Source organism: Pseudorca crassidens, chromosome 3 (assembly GCF_039906515.1).
Source record: "Pseudorca crassidens isolate mPseCra1 chromosome 3, mPseCra1.hap1, whole genome shotgun sequence".
In the NCBI taxonomy this organism is placed as follows: Eukaryota; Metazoa; Chordata; class Mammalia; order Artiodactyla; family Delphinidae; genus Pseudorca; species Pseudorca crassidens.
The window spans coordinates 164,995,090-165,015,136 of record NC_090298.1 but is presented as its reverse complement, the minus strand read 5'-3'; the positions used below and the strand labels follow the sequence as shown (position 1 = coordinate 165,015,136).

General features: G+C 51.1%; 1 protein-coding gene across 10 annotated transcripts in view; it reads left to right on the top strand.

The window, feature by feature from the left end:
• Positions 1–20,047, top strand: part of SMARCA4 (SWI/SNF related, matrix associated, actin dependent regulator of chromatin, subfamily a, member 4) — an 87,274-nt gene that overhangs the window by 2,402 nt on the left and 64,825 nt on the right. For 8 of the 10 annotated variants that reach the window (XM_067733719.1, XM_067733718.1, XM_067733717.1 and 5 more), the window contains exons 2-7: positions 12,558–12,810; positions 14,630–14,762; positions 15,764–16,162; positions 16,450–16,548; positions 17,160–17,418; positions 19,593–19,719. In XM_067733719.1, coding sequence (XP_067589820.1) covers positions 12,589–12,810; positions 14,630–14,762; positions 15,764–16,162; positions 16,450–16,548; positions 17,160–17,418; positions 19,593–19,719 — 1,239 coding nt within the window. In that variant the 5' untranslated portion in view covers positions 12,558–12,588. Of the gene's footprint in view, positions 1–12,557; positions 12,811–14,030; positions 14,096–14,629; positions 14,763–15,763; positions 16,163–16,449; positions 16,549–17,159; positions 17,419–19,592; positions 19,720–20,047 lie in introns of those variants that run through there. The other 2 variants (XM_067733720.1, XM_067733712.1) reach the window with 2 other exon arrangements.

The following is a 20,047-nucleotide window of genomic DNA, read 5'->3' as shown; positions in this document are numbered from 1 at the left end:
AAACTTCCTGTCAGTGAAAAGCACCCCAACATAAACACGTGTTTATTTATACACGTTTGCTACTCCTTGTGGACCCTCAAAACACTGGGAGGTAATCCTAGACCAGCTTCAGGTCCTAGCTGTCTATCAGATGTGGGAGAGTGGGAAGGATTAGTTGTGTTAGGTGAACATTCTGCAGGTGAAGAAACTGAGGTCCAGGGATATTTCACCAGGAGTTCTCGGGTCGAACATCCAAGTCTGACTCCTGGCTTGGCCACTTTCCCTCTTGGTGCCTCAAGGCAATGGGAGTGACAGTGCCTGGCACCTTGTAAGTCCTCAGACATGACAGCAGATTTTGGCCTGGGCTGTCAGGGCTACCATGGCACAGAGGGCATTCACATTCACCAGAGACAGAGCACAACGTGAATGGCGCCCCCTGCAGTTGTGCAAGAAGTGGCCCAGCCACGCATTCCCCATTCGTATAGTGAACAAGCGTGCATTGAGTGCCTGCCACGAGCCGGGCACAGCTTGGGGCTGGGGGTTCAGCCGGGAACAGGCAGACAAGGACCTTGTTCTCCTCCGCTCCTACCTGTCTCCTTATTTGCAAAGGGGGACAGTAATAGTACCGAACTTGTAAGATTGCTGCAAGGACTAAACAACAACAGAATGACAGATGACAAACGTTAAGTGCTTAGGACAATGCCTGACACACAAGACTAAACAGTTTGTAGCCGTTGTCATATATTATGATCTCTACAACATCCTAGTGGGTTGAGATACAGAACAGATTTTTGCCCCATTTTAATAGTTCTGTATGTTTTCAAAGTGGTAGCAAAGGAATCAGCTCCTTCATTTTGTCCTTAATAATTTGAAATTGTGTGCTTAAAAAAAAAAATTGTGTGCTTTGAAGTTTCACCATACAGCATTGGAAAGAGGGAAGTGTGTCTGGTGGCATGGGTTTTAAAAAATATCAAGTGTTTGTTTTGCATTTCATATATCTCCTCATAACTTGTAACGTTGATTGGAACACTGAAGAGAGAGGGTTTTTTTTGTTTGTTTTGTTTTGTTTTTTGTTTTTTGCGATATGCGGGCCTCTCACTGTTGTGGCCTCTCCCGTTGCGGAGCACAGGCTCCGGACGCGCAGGCTCAGTGGCCATGGCTCACGGGCCCAGCCGCTCCGCGGCACGTGGGATCTTCCCGAACCGGGGCACAAACCCGTGTCCCCTGCATCGGCAGACGGATTCTCAATAACTGCACCACCAGGGAAGCCCGAGAGAGGTTTTTTTTTTTTAATTAAAATCAAAAGAATACGCAAAACCTACTATAAAAGGGAAGTAACAGCGGCGGGAATATTGGAGGGAGATGTCCGAGGGTGACTATATCAGAACTGAGTTGCTGTTGCTATCACCTTCCAGATGTCATCCCTAAGAAATATTAAGCTCATTGATATGGTCGGTGATATCTTGGAGTTTTCAGTTAGCTGCATGCAAATTTTTCAGGATATGGATTTGATGGGCATGAGCAATTTGGCCTCCACTCATCTTCCTGTGTGGGAAAGGACCTTGCGGGAGGCACCAGGTGTAGCTGGGTCTCTTGGGAGATCATATTTCACAGGGCAGAGGGAAGGAAAGGGGTGCATCCAGTTCCCTCAGGGAAGGGGCTTTCTTTAGGAAACAGGTAGCTGGCCCCTTCCTAGAAACCCAGACTGGTTTCCAGGGCTTCGTTTTGGGATTCTGTTACTTTGCTCAAGGGCCATGTCTTCATTTTTGTGCGTGGACACTTGTAACTGGGAACGGTCTGAGTTTCGCTCAGTGTGAAGTTTACCACCCGCAGGAGTGTGATAAAGAGAATGTGCTTTCCCAACGACCTATACTGTATAGCACAGAGGACCGTACTCAGTATTTTGTAATAACGTATAAGGGAAAAGAATCCGAAAAAGAATATGTACACATATTAATGTGCTGTACACGACATTATATATCAACTATTCTTCAATAAAATTAAAAAAAAAAAAAAAGATGATGGGCTTTAAAATGGCTCCTTGGGGTGGTTTAAGTTCTCCTTTCACTGGCAGGTTGCGCCCTGCTGGTTCAGGAAGCAGGTGGCCGAGTGGCAGTTGCTGCCTCACCTGTTACAGTGAGAGACTTGAGGGGGCAGGGTTTGATGTGCACCACCCCACCTTGCCCCGAAAGTCCCAGTAAAGTGGCACAGTGGGTGTCTCCTTGTCCTGATGGTGACGCTGAAGCACAGGGGGCTCCTCGATGTGCCCTGGGAGCTGCTTCTGGCCCTGATGACCGCAGAGCACACATCGACCACAGCCTGGACTGCTAGCGTGCTGAGCGCCCTCGTCGGCCTCCTCGGAACACCCCCTGGAGGCTCCTGCCTTTGGAGTGCTTCTCTTTGCTGCACTTGGTGCTCTTCCAGACTCTCCTCCTCCTCCTCCATCTTCTGATTCTCAGCCTGAATCAGTTACTCAGGCATTAGAGTCCGACAGGCTTGAGGTAGGCAGGACTCTATTCCCACGTGATTTTGGGCAAACAACGTAACCTCTCTGAGCGTAAAATCCCCTGTTTCTCCCATAGTCCCCAGTTGGCACCTCAGTCGCCAGTAGTGAACCAAGGGGATGCAAGTTGGGGCTGAAATCCAGCCTGGCTGGGCTTTGCTAAAGTAAGCCTGGTTCCAGGGCTGGTCGCCCCCAAGGAAGGGGCACCCTTTATACTTCAAATGGCATGTGCTAGCTGAGGCCCTGCTGTTCACCTTGGTCATCCCTGTCTCCTCTCATTCTCTCACATGCATTCCATCTGCTTGTACAGAAAAGTCTTCTAAAACCATCATCAGACCATGTCACTGCCTTACCCAGAACATTCCAGTAGTTTCCCATTGCACCTAGGGTAGACTCCAACTTCCTTACCGCTGCCCTCGAGGCCTGTGATCTGCCCTCTTTGCCCATCTCTGACCTCATCTGCTGCCACACCCTTCTCGCCTGCTCTCCTCCTTCAGGGTCCCACCCCAGGGCCTTTGCACTTGCTGGTCCCTCCGCCTGTCCATAGCCACTGGCTCCCATTTCACTTCAGGTCTCTGCTCAGATGTGTCCCCATCACTGCCCACCATGATTGGAAACGCACCTCCCATCAGCTTGACTGTTAACCCTGCTACTTTATTCATAGCACTTCCACCCACTACGTGACACTGTGTCTTATTTATTTGTGTGCTTGTTTCTGTCACTCAGTTGTCCGTCCCACCAGGCAGGGACTTTGTTCTCTGCTGCATGGCCAGTGCCTAGAACCCTGTTTAGCGCAGAGTTTGTTCTCCCTAAGTATTTGGGGGTGGCTGGGGCTCTGTCATCAGTGACACTCGGCAGTTATAGGTGCCACGCCTCCCCACCTATTCTTGGCCACACTTGCACTTTGTGCGTCCCTGTCATGGGGGACTTCTCTCCTGCCCTCTCCACAGGTCACGCATCATGCTCAGTGTTGAATACAGAGCAAGCCCCACAGCAGACCCAGTGGTGGGTCATGATGTCCATCCAGTGGGGCTTGGTCAGGCTTAACAGAAAAGGAGGAGAGTCTACCCAAGTTTCAGGGGGGCAGGGTCAGGACAGAACTGTACAACTTGTCTTGGTTACTTGATGCGTGTTTGTGCTGGGTCACATTGGAGTCTGGGTCATGGTAAAAAGAGTTTGGCAAACACCTGTGTAGATAGGCTAGCGTTTGTGTTCTTGAAGTGTAGACAGTTTATCTCCCTGCTGGATTAGAGCTTGAACTCCCCGAGGGCAGAGGGCTGGCCTGGTTGTCTTCATGTCTCCTGCCATGTTATAGATGGGGAGGTACTCTTCAGTGGTTTTCAGATGAATGAAAAACTTAAAAAGGGCAGGGGGGAGGATTCCAATGAATAAAATGATATATAATTCCCAGTGCTAAAAATAGTACTTGGTAGCAATTTGGCATGTGTACCTCTGAGGTAGAACTGAGAAGACATTGTAATTTATCATCGCGACATGGTTTTTTGGTTCTCAAATGCATTCCCTTTTAAATGTAGGGCAAGGTTTTGCTACTTAATTATATTGCAAGGGAAATGCCACAGAACAGCCAGCTTCCCAGGGTCTCAGGAATAAGCCATTTCCACGAGGTCCTTAAAACCACAGGTGCCCCCCGCCCTGCACATCCTTGCAGGTTCGAGGACTAGTGCACCCCACACCGTCAGGTCAGGTGTGGAGGGTTTTCTTAGTCGTGGAGTGTGGCGGGGGTGGGGATGGGGGAGGTGGAAATCTCATTTTGTAGTTTAAATGTGACGGATGGGGCTGGCTCTGCTGAAGCCATCCCGCATGGCCACCTTGTACCGTCTGAGCGCCGGGTCATGACTTGACTGCAGTGTTGCTGCTGCTGAAATGTGTCTTCGAACAAATTTCTCCACGCCCCAAAAAACAAAATAGCAGCCATCCTGGGACCAAACTTAAATATAAAGCTGGTTTTTAGGCAAGATGGAAAAAAAAAAAAAGCCAACCCATGATCTCAGCAAGCAGGTTGCAGAGGGTTCCGATCGCCTGTTGGCAGCCTGTCCTGCCACAGTGGCCGGCCACCACGGTCCTTTTTTATTTCTAAGAGAAACGCTAAGAGTGGTACGAAAGAAGAAACCAGACCTCTGATCCTCAAGCAGGTCTGGTTCCGCATTTGAATGTCAGCATAGTGATTTTGGTGAAGTTGGAAGTGGGTGGAAAATAACACAGTCCCCAGATCCTTTCATCTTCCTCCTTTATTTCCACAAAGGCACTTCCTGGGGCGTCTTTTCTGGGTGTTTATTTCCCAGGTATTTTTTCTGATCCAGGGCTTTTTTTTTTTTTTCTTTTTCCTTAAAAAGTGTTTTTTAAAAATCTGTTTACAAAAGTAATAGTTAAAACAAACACACAAAGAAAAACTCCAGAAATCTGTGATGTGGAAAGTGTAAGTTCCCCAACAGACACCTCCAGAGAGAGTCGCAGGCAGTTTGGTACATGTTTTCTGGCTTCTGTGCTCGGATTAACGTGCAGAAATTGTTCTTCTTAGCAAAGTAGGGTTTGGGCCAAGCACCCCTAACTTTGACGATGCCTTGTTCCCCTGCTTCATTTTGGACCATCCTCTGTGTCCACGTGTACCGTGTCCCACATTCATTTTTAATGATGCCTTGACTTGTACAGCATGGACTGTGGGCAGTTCTGGTTGTTTGGCAGTTGGGGGGCTTCTCAGAGAAATTGAGGTGAAATGGCTGAGTACCCTTCCAGACCCTTTGGCCCCAGGAACCTGGGAGTCTGTTTTCATCTCACAGCCTCCTGAACTGTCTTTAGTTTTCAGCTTTTTGGTTCTGGCCCTGGAGTATATTTATTTTCTGTCACATGCCTTCGGGCTACCTGCCCAGAATCCCAGGTTCCGTTCCCCGCTCATGGAGCCCCCAAATACACCTGCCCCTCGGGCCACACACATCTCAATGAGGCTCCCAGACACACACATGCTAGTGGCTTTGCCATTTTGGCCCCTGCATCCCCTTCTCCTTCGCTTTTCTCGCCTGCTTAGGTTTGGGTTGTCTGTCTGGTTTGAGATGGATTTCTGTGTTGTGCAAAGTTGCCCCACCTCTTCCAGCCCTGACACCAAGTGAGTTGTCAGAGAGGGACTTGTTGCGGGAGTCCAGGCAGCACCAGAAAGCCACCTGAAACCCCCTGAGGCAGCCTTGAGGGTGACCTAGGGGACCCAAGGGCTTTGCTGGAAATGCCAGATCTTTATAGTTTCCTGTATGAGGAGGGCAGGGGTGTTTGGTGATGAGGGTGAAGGAGTTTGGAGAGAGGGGTGTTCCTTGCCCTCAGATCTTACCTCTCTTCTGAAATTCCTGGCTGAATTTGTCTGGCCCCCGCTGGGTAGGAGCACATTGGTATCCCGTCCCACACCCTCTCTGGCTCTCAGCAGGGCCAGGCCCAGCCCCGCACCTCAGGAAGGGCTGGCTTGATGATGGCTAAGAACAGCTCCTTTGTGCAGTGGGAGCTAAAAAGGTAAGGGAGAGTTTGTAGCCCAAATCCTATTCATTGACTGTCAGACTGGACTGCGGTCACTTTTGACAGCTGGTCCTCATTTGCACCAAGGCTGTGCTGGCGTTCAGGTAGCTGCTGCTCCTCCAGGTCAGCAGAGCTGCCTTGTGCAACCTCTACTTCCCGAGGAGGGAAGTGAGCCTGTTGTCCTGAGTGCCGTGCGTCCGGAGCGCTAATGGCTGATTTCACCAGCAGCGTGGTAGCACTTGCTGCTGGTATGTGCCTGGTGTGTGTTAGGTTGTGTGACACAGCTAGCGACCCCTGAGAGAGGGACTGGTCTCAGCTCTAGTCTGCAGAGAGGAAACAGGCTCAGGGAGTCCGGTGTTGTGCCATTGGCAGGTGGCAGAGTCCACGCTCAGAGTCTGAGGTCTACTATGGCCTTGGGCTTGTGACTCCAGCTCTTCCATTGACCCACTGGGTGGCCTGGGAGCCTCAGGGACCCCTCTGTCTGGTAGTCCTTCCTCGTAGGGTGGTGGGGCAGGCTCAGTGAGGAAATAAATTCCTGTCCTTATTACCTAATGGGACCACTCCTTTCCCTCCCCTCTCTGACTGGATCTTACCTCCCTGCACTTTCTTTGTGACTGATTAGTCCTCAATAATTGTAAGCCACTAGGAGGCGGGAACAAGTCACAATCCCCCTGGACTTTAAAATATTCCTTCCCTTTCTCTATCTCCATGATCTTGAGGTAGTAAAGTGTCACAGTACTTCTGACACCAAACGTGGGTTTTCCACACCAACCAATTCTGCAGGTTCCTGTGGACACCAACAGGGTGTCCTACAGTTCAATTCAATTCTGACACTACCCAGAGTTGGTGCAGACCTCACAGGTTAAGGGTTCAGTCCCACAAGACTGCCCCCCACTTCAGATGCCAGTCGCAAGTAGTGGGTCCCAAGGTTATCCACACTTCTGTCCAACTTGGTTACAAACGTGGATTCCCATGACCCCCTCATAAGGTTTGATAATTTGCTGTAACAACTCACAAAACTCAAGAAGACACTTATGTTTACCAGTTTATAAAGGATACAGATGAACAGCCAGAAGAAGAGATACATAGGGTGAGGTCTGGAAAGGTCCGGAGCACAGGAGCTTCTGTCCCCATGAAGTTGGGGTGCACCACCCTCTTGGCACGTGGATGTGTTCACCAACCCAGAAGCTCTCTGAATGCCATAGTTTAGGGGTTTTGTGGTGCTTCATCACGTAACCATGATCGATTAACTCAATCTCCAGCCCCTCTCCCCTCACCGGAGGATGGGGTGGGGTGGGGGTGAAGGTTCTAAGCTTCTAGCCATGGTTTGATCTTTCTGACGACCAGCCCCCATCCTGAAGCCATCCAGGAGCCCACCTAGAGTAGCCTCATTAGAGCAAAGGACACTCCTATCACGGAGGAAATTCTAAGGGATTTTGGAGCTCTGTGTAAGATGCTCTTATCACCCCTATCACTTAGGAAATTACACAGGTTTTAGGAACTCTGTCAGGAACTGAAGGCAGAGACCAAATATATTATTTCTTATTGTCACAGGTAGACAAAGATTTCTTAAACAGGACCCCAAAACCATTGACCATAAAAGAACAGACTTGATACATTGAACATCATTAAAATTAAGAACTTCTCTTCATCTCTGGGAGACAGTAATAGCAATTACACATCCCCAATAAAATGTTAGTGAAAGCTTAGAGCCTGTACAAAAGTGGATCTCTTGGTGGCCAGTGAGCATATGGAAAGGTGCAACACTATTAGTCACAAGGGAAATGCAAATTAAAACTGGAATAAGGTACGATTATACACTCACCAGAACGATTACAAATTAAAAAGACTGACAGCACCAAGAGTTGATTTAGAGGAGCTGGAACGCTCACCCAGCTGCTGCAGGGAGGGCAGTGTATGTGATTGTCATGCTGATTTGGAAAACTGACAGTATCTGCCAAGGTAAAGTTATGCCTCCCTCATGACCAGCAGTTCCCCTCCTGGACACACAAGGAAAACGAGTGCCCACGTCCACCAAATGACATTGTTCACAGCAGCTTTATGTGTGCTAAAACCTGGGAGCACAACATCCGGGAACAGGAGAATTGACAATAGCATCCAACTGCATGGATGCCCCTCCCAGACCTAGCGATGAGCATAAGTAAACTATATGACCCTCTTTTCTTTTCTTTCTCCTTTTTTTTTTTGGCCATGCTGCACGGCATGTGGGATCTTAGTTCTCTGACCAGAGATCAGACTCGCACCCCCTGCAAAGGAAGTGCAGAGTCCTAACCACTGGACCGCCAGGGAAGTCCCTGACCCTGTTTTCAGATTGAGTTCAGTAACAGGCAAAACTAACCTACAGTGAGAAAGTCAGAACAGGAGTTTCACCGGCAAAGGCCCCTTCTGAAATGTTGGAAGTGCTGTGTCTGATCTAGGATTCATCCAGCTGTATACCTACGATCAGGGCACTTTAGGTATGCCAGAACTCAAGATGCCCCTCCTCAGTACTACACCAAGCACCTGAGAGCCGCTCCCCAGTTCCATTTTTCTGTTCTCTCCACCGCCATGCTGTAGGACTGCCCTCCTGTGTCCACACGTGGCACAAGCACCAGCCCCTGGTGGGGCTTTTGATGGAACCCTACCTGCTTTGCCGCTCAGGATGGTTTTGCATTGTGTCTGCACTTTTTGGATCTCCTTTACTGTCGTTTCCACGTGTGTCTGAGATTTCAAGTCCAGAAACGAGTTTGCTGACGGTGGCTCCGAGCAGTTACCTGTTTCATTGCAACCTGACCCTTCAGAGGTGGCAGCTTCTGAAGGAAATGCAATTTAAAAAGGGTTTTGTGAAAGCCCATGCTTCTTGAAGGCGAAGGTTGCCATACTCGGGCATGAAAGTCTTTTTCGCTGCCCTCCTGTGTCTTTGGTGAGCTGCTTTGTGTCGCCGATGACGTTAGTGGTGCTGTGAGAGGAGGCAGTTAATTCCTAGAGGGACCTTGGGAAGAGCTGTCTTTCCAGAGGCACATCGGTTCGTCTGTCTTTAGATAGGAGGTGGTGTGGATTTTATTTTGCTGTCAGTTTCAGTTGGCTTGACTTCGAGTGGAGACCTCCAGGTGAGAAAGAAACCATGAGCTGCCAGGTGCCACAGGTTCCTTAAGGAGGTGCAGGACTATTGTCCCTCTTCCCGCCTCAGCAGTGCTCTGTGGACCCGAAGAGAGGGCCTGTGGACACAAAGGGCCCAGAAGGGAGCCCCGAGGAGCCATCGTCCTCAGTCCAGCCATGGCCACATCCATATCACTCGGCTGCCCACTTGGGAAGTGTGACTGCTGGTGCATCCACCCTGTAGACAAACCCCTGGACCAGAGGTTTCCAACTCTAGAATCAGCATTTTAGCAAACGAGATACAGGGCACAGACCGCTGTCACGTGGCAGGGCAAACAGCATCCTGTTTGTGCGACAGAATGTGTGAATATTCACATGGAGCTGAATCAGGTCAAATTTCTTTTTTTAATTGAGGTATAGTTGATTTACAATATTATATTAGTTTCAGATGTACGATGTGATTCAAACGTTTTTGTACATTATACTCCATTTAAAGTTATCATAAAATATTGGCTGTATTCCCTATGCTGTACAATATATCCTTATAGATTATTCATTTTATACATAGTAGTTTGTACCTCCTCATCCTCTACTGCCATTTTGCCCCTCCCTCTCCTGTCTCCCCACTGGTCACCATTAGTTCTCTATATCTGTGAGTCTGTTTCTGTTTTGTTATATTCATTTGTTTTATTTTTAGATTCCATATATAAGTGACAACAGAGTATTTGTCTTTCTCTGACGTATTTGACTAAGCATTATACCCTTCAGGTCCATCCATGTTGCAAATGGCAATATTTCATTCTTTTATTATGGCTGAGTAATATTCTATTGTATATATATGTGTGTATCTATATACATAGATACACACATACCACATCTTTATCCATTCATCTGTGGCTGGATACTTAGGTTGCTTCCATATCTTGGCTACTGTAAATAATACTGCTATGAACATTTGGGTGCATGTGTCTTTTCTGCATATATTCTTGTCTCCTTTGTTGTAGATTAATTGACCATAAATGTGTGGATTTATTTCTGGGCTCTCTATTCTGTTCCATTGATCTGTGTCTGTTTCTGTGCCAGTGCCATACTCGTTTGATTACTCTGGCTTTGTAGTATAGTCTGAAGTCAGGGAGCATGATACCTCCAGCCCTGTTCTTCTTTCTCAGGATTGCTTTGGTAATTCAGGGTCTTTTGTGTTTCCCTACAAATTTTAGAATTATTTGTTCTAGTTCTGTAAAAAATGCCGTGGGTATCTTGATAGGGATTACACTGAATCTGTAGATTGCCTTGGGTAATTTGGTCATTTTAACAACACTGATTCTTCCAATCCATGAACACCGTGTAACTTTCCATCTGTTTGTGTTTCTTCAGTTTCTTTCATCAGAGTTTTAGAATTTTCTGAGTACAGGTCTTTTTGAATCAGGTCAGGTTTTGCTTCCAAATGAATTTGTCTCGAATTTATTTTTTTTTTAAGTTTGATTTTTCTCCTTGAGCGTGTTGGGTTTTGGATTTATGTGGAAGGGATTGTGAGCACATGTCAGTTCTCCAGCACTCCTGTTAGGTGTATTTAAGGTCCAGCACTGAGGCTTCTTGAGCTTTGGAGGAGATCAGGGATGCCGGGAGGATGGAGGAGTGTTTTCTCATACGGTCAGGCGTGTTCACCAGCAGGCAGGGGTGACAGCTGCTGGTCCTGGCTCTGCCAAGATTTCTGACCCTCTCTATTCCAGTTATTTAGTCATGAAACTGGACTGAAGAAGTTCGGGCTTTTGATCTGTTATCCAGGAAGATATACCCCCACCTTTCAAACGAAGACTTTTTTTTTTTTTTGAATCAAGAGAATTAAAAATGTTCCTGTACTTTTTCAAGATTTAGTCTTAGAATCAGGAGAGCCCAGTAGAGCTTAGGGGCAAAAAGATTCATTCCCCAAACCAAAAAGTCCAGAGAAACAAAAGTAGATTTGTGGCATGCCAACAAGAGAGGGGCTTTTGATAATTAATAAGGACCTACTTTAGAGCACAGGGAACTCTACTCAGTACTCTGTAATGGCCTATATGGGAAAAGAATCTAAAAAACAGTGGGTATATGTATATGTACAACTGATTCACTTTGCTGTACAGCAGCAAGTAACACGACATTGTAAATCATCTATACTCCAGTTTAAAAAAAAAAAAAGAGGGGCTTTTAAATAACTCAGGATGCATCAGGACCAGGGAACTTGGTGGAACTGCTAGAATTTGTGTCTTGAAGACTGTTAAATGATGAAAAGGGTCGTAGGTATGATTCTCTGAAGAGAAAGCTGGCCTAGAATGTGCTGAGTAATTCTGTAGAGCGAGTGTCTGTGTGTGGAATAGCCTCGAAGGAGAAGCACTCTGGAGTGTGGCCGGGTCCCAGCGGGAGCACCAGTCAGCTGTCCATCCTGAGAGGGCTCCATCGCCACAGCTCTGGGGGGTCTCTGGGGAGCTGCAGCCCTCTCTCCCCACACGTACCCCCTCACCCCACCCTGCTGGGCGGGAGGGGTAAGGAGGGCAGGGCTGCTTCTTGATCTCTGCAGGGCCAGCAAGCACTTCACCTCTGTGTCTGGTAGGACGGTGGGTAATTTTAAGTTTCTGTATTCTTTTTATGTTTTCCAGATTTCAGCACTGAGAATGTATTACTCCTGACAGTCATGACAGATTGAGGGTTCCCTGAAAACTGAACCCTTACTGTAGGGAGCACTTATAAAATGTATCAGCTCACAGACCAATCGTAGCAGTCATAACTTGCCAACGTCATTGGATATTTTGTTACCTGAGTTCTGGATCTTGTGGAGGCTCGGGGTCATAGTTCCGGGCCTCAATTTTTAGTTTACAGCACTTGAATATCACTTTTGAAGTATTTGACGTATCAGAGTGCCATTAGTCCTGTAATATTTCTCTTTAAAAGAGCCTACTTTTAAAACTTAAATTCATGTATTTTAAAGGAAACTTGGTCTCACTGCCTTAAGTGGAAACCAGCATTACTTGCTATGAATATGTGTTTTAGTTGAATTAACGAAGGTCCCGTCAGATGCTGTTGCCAGCAAAGGCTTTGAGCCTTAGTCACGTTCTTCTTTTTTCTTAAATAGGAAGATGAGCAAGTGTTGGAGTGATGTGAAGGGTGTGTCAGCACTGCCCTGAGACGTCCTCTCTGTTGTAATCAGAAAGATACCAGGGGAAGTGAGGCAGTATCACCTGGTGTCCCCACCTCCTGAGTCCCACCCCTTCCTCGGGGGACTTTGATCTGATTTTGGGTGCCTGATGTATCACCTCCTCGGAGAGGAATGGAGGAGAAAGGACTGGGGCACTGGGGGTGCCCGTCCAAGGCACCAGCTCCCTGTCAGATGGGTGCTCTGACATGACTGTGTGTGATCGTCCTTGACCTGCCCTGACCCACCCAGCCGATGGCTGTGACCCCCACGCTGACTGGGACTTTCTTCCAGCAGGAGACCGCTATCCGCAGCTCCCGTGAAGATGTCCACTCCAGACCCACCCCTGGGCGGAACTCCTCGGCCAGGCCCTTCCCCGGGCCCGGGCCCCTCCCCTGGAGCCATGTTGGGCCCTAGCCCAGGTCCCTCACCCGGCTCCGCCCACAGCATGATGGGGCCCAGCCCAGGGCCTCCCTCAGCAGGACACCCCATCCCGACCCAGGGGCCTGGAGGGTACCCTCAGGACAACATGCACCAGATGCACAAGGTAGGGAGCCCTGGGCCTGCTGCCCCACCAGCTGGGTCCGCACGATCAGAGACGGGAGGGGAGCAGCAGCACACCCTGGCCTCCACTGTGGGCCGGCAGCCACCCCACCCTGTGTCTCTCACACCCGTCGTTTTAGTAGTGAATTAAGAATGTCCAAATCCTAAAAGATGGCTTACAGCCCATGGTTTCCCCCACTCAGGCTGCTCGGCTCACCCGGGTAACTCACAGAGCATAGCAGCAGGTGCCCTTTGTCCCCACTTGATCCTGTACTCGGGTGCCATTGTCTTCACCACGTACCTGAGTTGATCAGTGGTGCTTTTGCCAGTGAGATGGAAAAAACTTCTTATAACACAAATGGTTGCCCTCTCTCTTTGCATTCCTGGGCGGTGGTTGAAGGAAATGAGGAAATACCCTCTTATGGATAGTATTTTGCCCATTTTGCAGACGAGGAAGTAAGGTCTCAGAGAGATGGTCACTCAGTGAGTTGGTGGCAGAGCCACCTCACCCCTCCGGCCCTCCCAACCCCTCAGGCATGTGTCACATCGCTGACCTCCCACACAGTGCAGTGACCCCTTCCCCTCCCTGCCCTCCCCATCCCCCATATATTTCTGTCAACTTCGATACAGTATCTGTCTTGTCACTTCCCTCTTGGGAAGCTGTTGGTGATCTCCCCCCATCCCCCCACCCCCCGCACACACGCTGACTGAGGCCAGCTTCTCCTCTAGCACCATCTCCTTTTCCCTCTCTGACCATCTTGTTTCTTCCTCCTGGACACTTGACCCATGTTTGTCAGACGCCTGCCATGTGTCTGGCCTAGGAGCTGAGGTCCAGTGGTGCCCTTCACCTGCTTGCACAGAGCTCCTGCTCTGGGGGAGGCGAGCCCATCAGTCAGCTCCACCAGCCCAGGGAAGAAGGAGCAGAGGGTGGGCCCCACCCAGGGTTCTGCTCAGCATCCCGAGGGCCCCCTGCTTCTTCTGCTTGTGAAGCTGGCCCTCGTGCTCCTAGCCCGGTGCCCTCTCATCCTCCTCTCACGGCACACACTGAGCTGTAGCTGACTTTGCTGGGCCAGCTATTAGACCGGAGAGCTGGATGTTTGCATTAACTGGGCCCACAGAGGGCCTGGAAGGGTCTCGGAAAATGTCCCCTTTCCCAGCCATTCCGTAGGGGGAGTGCTCAGTGCTGAGCATCAGGAGGGAAAATGTGTGTTTCTGTCCCACCAGGATCTGATCGAGCCTCCGCGGAGGGGCAGAACGATGCTGCAGACAGCCTCCCTCCCAGCTAGCAGGTGGGAGGCCAATCTCGGATCAGTGAGGACATTTGACATACTGTTACCATACTTCATGGGCAGGAGTTACTGCCCGTCTCTCTGATTTACAGTCTCCCAGGCAAGAGGGTCCCCCATCCAAAGACTTGTGGTCACAAGGTCATCTTGTGACGATAAACAGGGAGCTTGGTATCCCAGCTAAAACTGCTCCTGACTGGGAGCTATGTGTGTCCTTTCCTTGTGAGATTTTGGCTGTCTGAAACTGTGTCCTCACCCTCTCCCTGATGTCCTAGTCCAGCTGTCCCCTTGCCTCTAGACCACCAATCTGCAGGTTCCCTGGGTGGCATTATTTCATGCACCTGCCTTGACACCCAAGTAGATGTTAGGACCATGTCTTGGACCTAAGCCACTTGGTCATGTTGGTGGTTCAGTAAATGCCATGGCGACTTTGGATGGGCATTGTTAGTGATATTGAAGTCCTCTCATTCAGCGCCTTTCTGTGCAGCCTCTTCCCTTCCCGCCTTGCTGATCCTGCCCTGTTGTCCACTCTCGTAGCCAATGGAGTCCATGCACGAGAAGGGCATGTCGGACGACCCCCGCTACAACCAGATGAAGGGGATGGGGATGCGGTCGGGGGGCCACGCCGGGATGGGGCCCCCGCCAAGTCCCATGGACCAGCACTCCCAAGGTATGGTTTCCTTTCTTTTCTTTCTTCATGTTTGTTGCCCTCTGGAAGTCCCGAGGTCATTTTCCTAATTGGATCACCCATGCATGGATTCAGAGGACCTAGGGCAGTTGAGCATCATGGGAGACCCTGCCACAGAGGGCTGTTTAGCTTGGGCTTGTCTGGTGCCCTGTTCAGGGCGTCTTTTCTTATAGCAGCCCCAGGAGAGCGGATACTGGTGGGACAGAACTGTGTTCAGCGCTGGGTGTTAGACAAGCCCTGGGCAGGATGGGCTCCTCGGGATAGCCGCTCTGGTGCCACCCAACGCAGACTCCTGGGATTTCCCTGACGGTCCAGTGGTTAGGACTTGGTGCTTCCACTGCCAGGGCGCTGGGTTCGATCCCTGGTCGGGGAACTAAGATCCCGCAAGCCGCATGGCACAGCCGAAAAATAAAAAAAGAAGAAGAAATGCAGACTCCTGGGCTCTGCCCTGCTCCAGACCTGCTGAGTCAGAATCTCAGGAGGGGGCCGGGGCTCAGCTTTAACAAGCCCTACAGGTACTTTTCTGAACAGGGAGGTTTGAGAAGTGATGGGGTACATGGCTTCCTGTCACGGGGTGGGAAGCTCAGGGGCTCCGCAGGTAACGGAAGTGAGAGGAGTGGGCCTGGCCAAGCCGAGGGGCAGGGGGGCAGGCCCAGAGAAAGCCCGGATCTGTGTGACATCTCAGCTTTAATCGTTGGCAGGTTACTGAAAGATGGGCCGAACCAAACCAGCTGTGCAGGCTGCCAACCAAGCTGCGAGCGTGTGCCCTCTGGGTGCCTCTTGTTTGAATCATGAGAACGAAACCTCAGGGTAGAGGCCCGTGTAATCACGAGAACGAAATCGCAGGGTAGGGGTCCGTGTAATCACGAGAACGAAATCTCAGGGTAGGGGCCAGTGTAAGCAGGCAAGGGTTCCCGTCTCTGCCTTAAAAATTACTGGACATGTGCTGCCGAGTGACCGCTTGGATCCACGTTTCCCCGCAGGTTACCCCTCGCCCCTGGGTGGCTCCGAGCACGCCTCCAGTCCGGTTCCAGCCAGCGGCCCGGCCTCAGGCCCGCAGATGTCGTCCGGGCCTGGAGGCGCCCCGCTGGATGGTGCTGACCCCCAGGCTTTGGGGCAGCAGAACCGGGGCCCGACCCCCTTTAACCAGAACCAGCTGCACCAGCTCAGAGCTCAGATCATGGCCTACAAGATGCTGGCCCGGGGGCAGCCCCTCCCTGACCACCTGCAGATGGCGGTGCAGGGGAAGCGGCCGATGCCCGGGATGCAGCAGCAGATGCCAACACTACCTCCACCCTCTGTGTCCGCAACAGGACCTGGTCCCGGGCCCGGGCCCGGCCCCGGTCCTGGACCAGCACCTCCAAATTACAGCAGGCCTCACGGTAAGGCCCATGGCCCTCAGGGTAGGGAGGGGTCTCAGAGCAAACTGACAGGAGTGTGGGCATCAGTGTTGGGCAGATCTGGACTCTGCCGCCCATCAGCTTCCCCGACAGCAGGGTTGCTGTCGTGATAAATGTTGTTTCTCCAGCTGCCCCCTTTCTCCCCTGGTGCCCACAGTGAGGGGCTGTTGTTGGGTGTGTCCCCTGGAGCCAGGGCTGCCCAGGGAGGCAGGTGCAGGGAGAAACACAGGACGGGTTTTATCCTCTTGTCCGTTTCTCCCTGCGTGCAGGTATGGGAGGGCCCAACATGCCCCCTCCAGGACCCTCAGGTGTGCCCCCCGGGATGCCCGGCCAGCCCCCTGGAGGGCCTCCCAAGCCCTGGCCTGAAGGTAAGTTCCCTCTGTTCTGGTGACACGTGTGTGCCCTGACTCCCATGTCAAGTTTGCATCATGCAGACCCTGAGATGAGCCCGGTCAGAGAGAGGCAGGCAGGATGTCAGGGCAGCTCGGGGTTCTGTCTCCCCTGTGTTTTGTGTAAAATGTAGTTAGTACTTATTTGAAGGTCACATCTGTTAGGTCAAAGCAGTGGATAAAATGGACTCATTCCCCATCCTCACGGGCCCTGAGGTTCAGTGATGGACATTGAAGGGCTAATCGCTTAAATAGGATTCCGTTGGAGCTAGGGTGGATGAAAGGCAGGCAACTGCTGCTCCTGTGAGGCCACAGCATAGCAAGATCACACCCAGACCCGGCACTTGGACCAGTAGGGGGCTTTGGGGAAGGGGCCTGCAGGCTGAGATCTGGAGGAGGAAGAGGAAGCGCGCCCCATGGGCGAGGAGTGGTGTGGCAGTGAGAGGTGGGGGTTACGGGGAGCTGCCCAGGCCTTGTCAGCCTTGGGGACGAGTTAGACCCCAGGGCAGTAAACGCCCAGCAGGCTTGTCGTCTTCACCTGGAATGGACTCGGAACGCAACGCTGTGCCCTGCTTCTTGACTCCCCCCAGGACCCATGGCGAATGCTGCTGCCCCCACAAGCACACCTCAGAAGCTCATCCCCCCGCAGCCAACGGGTCGCCCCTCGCCTGCGCCCCCCGCCGTCCCTCCTGCTGCCTCCCCCGTGATGCCGCCCCAGACACAGTCGCCAGGGCAGCCGGCCCAGCCCGCCCCCATGGTGCCGCTGCACCAGAAGCAGAGCCGCATCACCCCCATCCAGAAGCCGCGGGGCCTGGACCCCGTAGAGATCCTGCAGGAGCGGGAGTACAGGTGAGGGTGCTGCCGCCCCCCCCCGCCCCCCCCAGGTCACGCGTTGTTGTGGTTCACACTTCTAAAGGCCTATGGGGTATGCAGCCAGAGATCACCCTCCTGCCTCTGTCCCCAGCCTCCCAGTTCTCTGGGTCAGTGTGTATCCTTCCAGAGAAATCGAGTATGTATACAGGCAGATGGGTACAAGTGGCTGTGTGGTCCCCAAATGGTACCTGACATGTGCACTGTTCCTCCCTTCGCAAAATATCTTAGGGATCATCCCCTATTTGTACAAAATAAGCTCTTCTTTTTTCTGGACACATTCTGCCTGGTGGCTCTACTGTGACTTATTTAGCCAGTGTCTTACCCGGAGGGACGTTTAGGTGGTCTCTAATCTTTCGGTAAAACGATGCCGTAGTAACTACACTTGCATATTTCTCTTCACATGTGTGCATTTATGTCAGAATAAATTTGTGAACACGGCATAGTTCAGGTGCAGGGGATTTACGTGCACGTGGAAATTTCATCAGTTCTGCAAAACTGTCCTCCATGGAGATTGTATGTGTTGGAGTGAAAGTGCTGTTTCACCTCTCCAACACAAGTGTATTATCCAACTTTTGGCTCATCCGCACTCAAAAAGCCACCTGGCAAGCTTTGCGGTGGATGTTCCTCAAACATAAGTAGTTGTTGGTCGCTTTGCCAAGGCCTCCTGAGCGCCGGGCGCTGTGTGAAACGCCTGGTGCACAGTAGGTCTGTATCACCCTGTCCCACACTGCTGGGGGCGCCTGAGGTTCATTCCCTGAGCACCTCGTGCTCCCCTGTTTCTCCACTGCATTTATAACCTGTTCAGGGCTGGCCTCTCTTGGTAAATGTCAGCTCCCTTAGGGGAGGGGGCTGTGCCTTGTTCACCGTAAATCCCCAGCTGCATCAGTAAATCTGTGCCAGTGACTGTCTCCGGAGTGCATCTCCAGCTGTGACATGCCCTGGAGCTCCAGCCCCTGTACCCAGGCGCCTCCCCGCCTGCTCCATCTGGACGGCTTAAAGACGGCCTGTCCAGATGGCCTTATGCCCCCCAGTTTTCCCTTCTCTCTCTGTTCTCATGCAGCAGCTGAATGGACCATGGACCCTTCGGCTCCTTGACCCTCGCTTGTACTCCCTCATCCTCGGTGTCTGGTGAACTCTCTCAGCTCCTTTCCCCCCAATGCTGTTCACCCTGCCATCTGGTCTACACCTCCTCCCTGGCCTCCCTGCTCCCATCCTTCCCTGTGCAGTGTTTCCCACACAGCCGTTTGAATTCTCTTTTTACAGTTAATTTATATTAGATCTTTTCCTGGGTTAAAACTGGCTTCCCATTATCCATTGAGTAACCCTTTTCTCTGTAGCCCCTGCCCAGTGCTCTGTCCTCATCTACCTGACTGTCCCGGTTCCTCTTTCTGTTGAACAGGTTAGACTTGTTCCTGCCCCAGGGACTTTGCACATGCTCTGCATGACTCTTTGTAGTTATTTAAGCTTTATTGCCAAGGTCCCCACCTTATAGAAGCCCTGCCCCCCGCCCCGCGACCCCTCCCCTCCAGGACCCTCCTCCAAGTCCTTCTCCGGAATTACCATAGATACTTAATTTTTTAACTCCTTTATGGCCTGTCATCCTGATAATGCTGTGAGCTCCATGAGAGCAACAAACAGCCTTGTTAGTCTTGTTTAGTGCTGAATCCCTTCACCTGGAATGGTCCCTGGCACACAATAGGTGCTCAATAAGTGTGTGAAAGACTGAGTAAGGAGATTATCCCATTTGAACTTCAGACCAAGCCTGTAGGGTTGCTCTGAGGGGTCTCCCCACTTCATAGCTGAGGACGCTGAGGCTCATGGGCTAAGTAGATTCCCAGGGCTGGGATGGAGACCCTGGCCCGCCTGACTCCAGAGGCTGGCTCCCACTGCTGAAATGCCAGAAACCAGCTGCGCCCTGTCAGGTTTCCGGTTTGCAGTGGCTCCCGAGACTTCTGTGGCTGCCCTCCTGTATGTAGTCTGTGTTGTGGGGCATCCTTTTCTCAGCCATCTCTTGTCTTATGATTCATATCGGCTTCCCTTGAGGGATGGATACTTCTGAGGCTCCACCTTCAAAGAAAGGGAACAGATGGGTTCCTTGTAAACAGGTGACACCTCTCATCACCTGTCTTTTTTTTGTCTTTGCGCCCTAGGCTGCAGGCTCGCATCGCACACCGAATTCAGGAACTTGAAAACCTTCCCGGGTCCCTGGCCGGGGATTTGCGAACCAAAGCAACCATCGAGCTCAAGGCCCTGAGGCTGCTGAACTTCCAGAGGCAGGTGGGCGCAGGCGCAGGCCTTTGCTTTCGGAGGAGACTCTTTCTGCCAGCCTTGATGCTTAGATTAAAGAGCCGCTCACTGGGCAGTTACTAAATGTACCCTGACCATTAAAGCCGCTGTGCCAGGACTTCCCTAGTGGTCCAGTGGTTAAGACTTCGCCTTACAATGCAGGGAGTGCAGGTTCGATCTCTGGTCAGGGAGCTCAGATCCCACATGCCTCTCGGCCAAAAAACGGAAACTTAAAAAGCAGAAGCAGTGTTGTAACAAATTCAATAAAGACTTTAAAAATGGTCCACATCAAAAAAATCTTACAAAACCAAAGTCGCAG